The sequence below is a fragment of the Echinops telfairi genome, unplaced genomic scaffold (genome assembly GCF_000313985.2).
Source record: "Echinops telfairi isolate 266 unplaced genomic scaffold, ASM31398v2 ScPeMD7_5868;HRSCAF=6743_0, whole genome shotgun sequence".
NCBI classification, from domain to species: domain Eukaryota; kingdom Metazoa; phylum Chordata; class Mammalia; order Afrosoricida; family Tenrecidae; genus Echinops; species Echinops telfairi.
In genome coordinates, this window is record NW_022109767.1 from 1306044 (window position 1) to 1312445 (window position 6402).

Sequence of the window (6402 nt, forward strand, 5' to 3'; positions counted from 1 at the left end):
ACAACATGGTTTTCTCTTGCTGGCCCAGGATGACACATTCTAAATACAGTGAACCCTTGTTTATCGCAGTTAATCGGTTCTAGATCCTACCGTGATAAATGAAATTCCGCGAAGTAGGATTCCTTATTTGTAAATCAAATATTTTCGTAGTTAGAGCATAGAGGACATGAAAAAACACCCTTTAGTCACCATTACACTCGTATTACCCAATTTATTAAACGAAAAAGGGAAAATACAGTAAAACATTTTGGACGTTACAATGATCATTTCTTATTTATTATATTATTTATGGCATCAAGCGTGTACAGTATGAGCCAATCAGTGGCAGTCATGACAGAGCATGCGGTGTTCCGCCAAAACCGCGACAGAGTGAAGCCGCGGAAGTCGAAGCGCGAAGTGGCGAGGGTTCACTGTACACATTTCCAGAGTTCCAGGATTTCTTTCCACGACAGCCTCCCATCCCACCCCCACCCCCCAGAATCATATTCGGGTACACTGATTGACTTCAAGAGCTCAGCGTTAGATAATAAGCCTTTTATTTTCCTGTAAAGCTCCAAGCAGATTATTCCGTATTACCATTGAGGAGACAATGGACACAAAATCAATTCCGATGAAACAGTGGCGCAATCCAGCAGGCGTACAAGGGGGAATCGGTGCGGGAAAACAAGTAACAACTCGACATCTGGACCTAATGCATCAAGAGGCGTTCTCCAGCGGAGGCGATTGGCTGCTCTTTGGCCCAATCCTGGACGTCTGCTTGACCAAAGTTGAGATACAAGGCTAAGCCAAAGATGTTAATAGCAGCCGAAAGCAAGAAGATATTTCTCCAGCCCAACTCTGAATCCTGGAGGCAGAAAACAATAAGCCATCACTTGTCAGTCAGTTCTTTTCTGTCATGGATCAGGAAGGCTCACCTTCCTCTAATTCTGTGCCAGCTCCACGGGCTGTTCCTGGATAGACCAGGTACATTTCTGCTGAAAGACTACTGCACTGTTCATTTCTTTCTCTGATGGAACACTCTTCACCAGGTAGCCATTACGTTCACACCTCTTTTAGGCCCTTGCTTAAGTGTTACCTTTTTTTTTAATTAATCATTTTATTGGGAGATCCTACAGATATTATAACCATCCATAATTCAGTTATATCGAGCATAATTTTACAATCGCTACCACCAGCGGTTTCACAATCATTTTCTTTCTTCTTGAACTCTTTGATATCGGCTCCCTTTGTCCCCTCCCTCCTCCCCCTCCCCCCCAGGAACCATTTATTGTTATATTATATATTATTTGCCATATCTTACACAATCCCATGGAACCCTTCACCTGCAATTCTGTTATTTGTTCCCCTCAAGTAGAGTGATACAGTCGTCTTTGCTATCAGCTCCCCCTTCCCCTTCTCCCCCTTCCTCTCTTCCCGTATCCTTAGGGAATTATTACTCCCATTACAGTTTCCAAATGGTTATCTATCTTGGCTTTAATGCATTGAACACTCTTAACTGCACAAATGAATATATAGGTCTTCTTGATTACTCTATTTAAAGTCAAAACTTCACTCACCTCTTATGTACCCTATTCCCAAATTTCCAAATTTATGCTCTTAGCACTTGCCACCACCCAACATCCCCCAAAATGCATATATATATTCTTTCCTACAACCGAAGTTTCATCAGGGCAATAACTTTGTTGTATTTCCTTAGGTAGCATTTAGCTGGTCCATACTAAAGATTAATACATGCTGAATGGATGAATAATGGGAGACAAGGGAAGTTTGAGAATTTGTATATTAGAGAACCATCTCCTAACAGCCTGTTAGTCAATGTTTGGAAGGAAGTGAAGCTTCAGGATGAAAGAGGGGAGGAAAGGAGGGGAAGAGGAGAAGGAGGGATATGATGTGATAATGACAATCCTTTCTTTGCAAAAACCCATTCATTTTTCTCACTCACTGTGGAAAGCCATAGGAGTCTAAAGAAAAAGACATTCCCATGAGTGTCACAGGCATAATCCTTTTTGTCAAGTCAATAAGAGTAAGGTTCTCTAGACCAACTGAAAGGCTCGATGTGAATTTTTTTATTTTAACAATTTTCTATAGTCTTATAACCAAGGTATCTCAGAAGAAAGATCTGGTCATCTAAATCTGAAAAATAAAGACACTGAAAATCCGATGGGGCCCAGTTCTACTCTGATACATTTAAAGGCTCCTTGAATCAGAAGAGACTCTACAGCAGTGATTTTACTTGGTTGAATGGAAGCATTTAGCATGGAAGGCTCTATAAATGTAAGAACACCATGTAAGCGATACTGAGCAAACAACTTTTTGCCTTAAGTATTTATGAGCATAAATGTGAAGTTTGTTTGTTTTTTTACTTTTTCATTCACTAAGCATCTCACTCACTAAGCATCTATCAATATTTGTTGGGTTTCAAGCTGTCCCGTTTTGCCCAAGATCTTCAAAGAAGTAACACTGATAAGCCGGCATCTCAGGAAGCCCCTCAGTTCTGTACAAGCCAGCCAGCATGATAGCTCACCTTTCTTAAAGGCCAAGAATGTTGCTAGAAAAGTTGAGGCTTATGTATTAAGGATTCAGGGGGAAAACCTCATCTAATTCTTTGTAGAAGAGTGCTCACGCCTTGTCGCTCTACACCTTCAGCATAGGGTTGTTTCCCCGCCTGAACAGAGCCTAAGATGAGAATGAGAACATTCCCTGAGTCTCTTCAGTTGTGAGCTCACCACACTGAGGAAGGAACAAAAATTACTCCTCCTTTAACACCCCCTGGTGTATAGAGATCCCATTTATACGCTTTGAGTTTTTCTTAGGAATGTTTTCCATAAGACATGACCTCACCTGACCGATAAAATATCCGGTAGTGGTGGGAGAGAGAGCTCCGGCGGTGAGTACAAAGATTTCTGATAGGCCCTTGAGAAAGGCAGCATATCTGTGGGAGAGAGAACAATACAGAAACATTCTAGTCTACGCCAGGTTCATCTAGATTTGCCTGTTGCAACTCTGAGGATGCTAAGAATTGTGCTAACACGTGAACAAGCCTGAATAAAATAGAGTGAGCAGTGTTTCGTGTAATTCAGTCTTAGGCTCGAGATTGTTGCTAGAAAATGAACAGATTCACAATTTGTACCTGGTGTGTCTGTTCTGCTGGCTTCTACTATTGCTCCTGATCTTGCACCTTGTTTGGGGTACAGCTATGCTTTGTGGGATGGACCAATGCTCCCCTGAGATGGTGTCTCTCAAGTGTCTCAATGGTATCCTAGCTGAAGATGAAGCATGTTCTATGTTACTGTGAAAAGACTTTGAGAGGGGTGCATAGAAATCTCAGTCACCTCTGATCATTTACTGCCTTTACGGCCTATTTCCTACTCGGCCATAATCTTTACCTTATTCAAGTCTTACATCAGGAGCCTCCTCTGTGGAATCTCATACACTATCAATTGACCAGATGGCAGTGAGCTTGAGCAATTGCTACACCCCACACGCAGAAACGTATGGGAGTCTCCCTCAGTTGTGTTGTGAACTTGGCATGGTGATGTCAGGTGTCACCCAACGCCCTTGTTTTCACCTAGAGCAACTACGTTTGTGATGGTTAGCCAGCTGTAGGTCCCCTTCGAACGTTGTATGGGTGTAAGGGTGGTGCTGACGTTTCCTGTGACCTGGTGCACATTGCATCTTGTGTGTGTCCGAGCAGGTTTCTCAGGACCGCTCGAAGGACCTTCAGTGAGCAAAGGTTTTCCTACCGAGGTGCAATATCCAAGATGTTGACAAAGACTCCCGAGTCACTTAAGCTGCCGAAGGCAGGGTACAGTATCAAGAAGGCCACGGAGACGCTGGTGTTGGCTCTGACCCAGTACAGGGACACCATCAGCAGGGATGAGGTGAGAACTCCTGTGGGAGGGGAGGGGCGGACAGACAGAGAGTGAACAGGGTGCGTCTCTGGGCATTCCACATGCACCGCTGTAAAAGGTTTCCTCCTTACCTATGGCCGTTAAGAGTTTCCTTATAGTAACGAGGCTGAAAATTGTTCTGGAGAGGAGAAAGTCTGCCAAGAACCCTCCCAGGATAACGCAGATACAGCCGGTTACAAAAGGCAGGGCAGATAGGACTCCACTCTGAGGACCAGACAGAAGGGAGGTACGGATCTCCGTCAGCCACCCCACCATGACCCACACCGATGATGGCTCACTTCTAGGACATTTCTGTATGTACTTAGCACGATGCATAGAAACTCACTAATATGTCACGTGGCCCATGTAATGACTACGGGGAAACATGTATATGACTGGATTTGAAGAAAAGCGCTAATACTTATTCATATATAAAAATCATCAATAATTAGATATGAGAAAGGTCAAGACCGAGTAGAAAAGCAAGAAAGTTATAAAGTATTTCACAGAAAACAAACACTAAAACAAAACTCCACTACTCCTGACTGAATTCTGACTCATGGAGACCCTATTAAACAGAGAGCTAACCCACGGGATTTTCCACACCTGACATGTTTCTGGAAGCAGACTAACCCGTCTTTCTCCCACGGAGTGGTTGGTTGCAAGACAACTCTTGATTGTCAACCAAATGCTTTAACTAATGCACCACGAGGGCATCTGAAAAAATATTACTGGTTACTAAATATGAGGGGGCTTCAAGAAGCTCGTGAAAAGTAAAGTAGAAAGATAATGGAATTGTTCTACAAGTGTTTCGAAGTCCCCTAACATATTAAAATGTACTCTCAACGTCATGGATAGTAACAAAAGTGAAAAATAAAACTATGTTGAATATCATCTTTCATGGAGCAAACTGGCAAAGATGTGAGATATTTTGGCCTGTGGTGTAAGGCCACCATTGTGTGGAGCCAGGGACTCTCGATAATTATTAACATCTTGTGGAACGTGCTCTGTATCCCATATCCTCAAAATATATATGGCAGCTATTACCCCTGTAACTGTAAATATGACTGTTTGGAAAAAGGACATTGTTGGTTATGCTAATGAGATTGTACCCATTATTGTGCGTCCAAAATATAATTCCTTCTGAGTGATGTCTTATAAAATGGGTAACCAGACAGAGACACAAACACACAGCACAGACATATAAAATGTGAGGATCCAGACAGGACAGGGCATGAAATCCAAGGAGCGTCCAGGACACCAGGGAAGGAACGATCCGTCCATACTGAGCAAAATTTGGATTTTTGGCCTCCCAAACTGGGAATCCTATAAGTCACTTAACTAGTTTATCTGTTTTAAACTCTTTACAGTGAATTCGGTGAGGGCTTTCAGAGCAGATCAGAGTTTTACACTTAAAAATTCATATACATTTCATATACATTCTGACTCAATTCATCTATTCAAATCCCCTCAAAGGGCCATCAATTAACCCACTTCCTATGTTCCCTGTCTCCATTCCTACTTCTCTCTTAACCCTCTGAATTTTGTCCTTGGGCACATGCTGTCCTTTTGTTCTTAAATGGTTAACTATTCTAATGCAGAGGTGAGTTTAACTCAAGACCTGAAGGGTAAGAGCCATAGTTGTGAGAGTCCCCCCCTTCTTTACCCAACCAGTAAAGGCAAGTCTTCTATGCCAAGTCAATTGTATAATGTCCCATGCTTGTGGTGTTTTCATAATGGCAGCATTATGTAACAACTTGAGCATATGTAAATATTGTATGCAGGGGGAAAAATTATTAAAATTTCTTAAGCATAACCAAATACTTGAGTTGCTGGGCTTGGGGGATCAGGACCATAGTCTCAGGAGACACTAAGATCAATTGTCCACAAGGACATTGTTCTACATCCTACTACAGTGAGTAGCAACTGGGGTTTTTTAAGCTCGTGAGGTTCAATCTTAGTCTCTCACCATCCGGAGGAAGGAAGTGTAATGGAAATAAAAAGATATCTGGAAACAATTAGTCGGATGGACTAATGGACCACACAAACATCAGTCTCCACAACCCGAGACCAGAAAATCTGGGGGATGCCTGACTACCACAATCAAAGCTTTGAGGGGATCCCATTAGAAGGCAATGTGGGAGCAAAAGGTGAAACAAAACTCACATTCAAAAAACAGGCCAACCACACTGGTCAGATAGAGGCAGGTGGAGCCCTTAAGATTATGTTCAGTAATAGAGGAAAGAAGTAGGAGACAAAGGGCATTTATAGAAGTCTAAATAAAGGCATGTACATATGTAAACATATTTAAATGTGATGATGGGGAAATAGATCTATGTGCATATATATATATATATACATACATACATACATACATATATAGGCTTAGTATTAAGGTAGCAGATGGACATTGGGCCTCTGCTCAAGTACTCCCTCAATGCAAGAATACTTTGTTCTATTAAACTGGCATTCCATGATGCTCACCTTCCCGACACGATTGCTGAAAACAAAG

General features: G+C 42.2%; 1 protein-coding gene across 1 annotated transcript in view; it reads right to left on the reverse strand.

The window, feature by feature from the left end:
• Positions 1–688: 688 nt before the first annotated feature.
• The window catches only part of LOC101655164 (probable small intestine urate exporter), a 16985-nt gene continuing 11271 nt past the window's right edge, over positions 689–6402 (reverse strand). Inside the window, exons 8-11 of the mRNA XM_004712519.1 lie at positions 3983–4115; positions 3744–3891; positions 2842–2932; positions 689–844 (exon numbers count right to left, since the gene is read on the reverse strand). Of these exons, the coding sequence (XP_004712576.1) occupies positions 689–844; positions 2842–2932; positions 3744–3891; positions 3983–4115 (528 nt within the window). The remainder of the gene's footprint in view (positions 845–2841; positions 2933–3743; positions 3892–3982; positions 4116–6402) is intronic.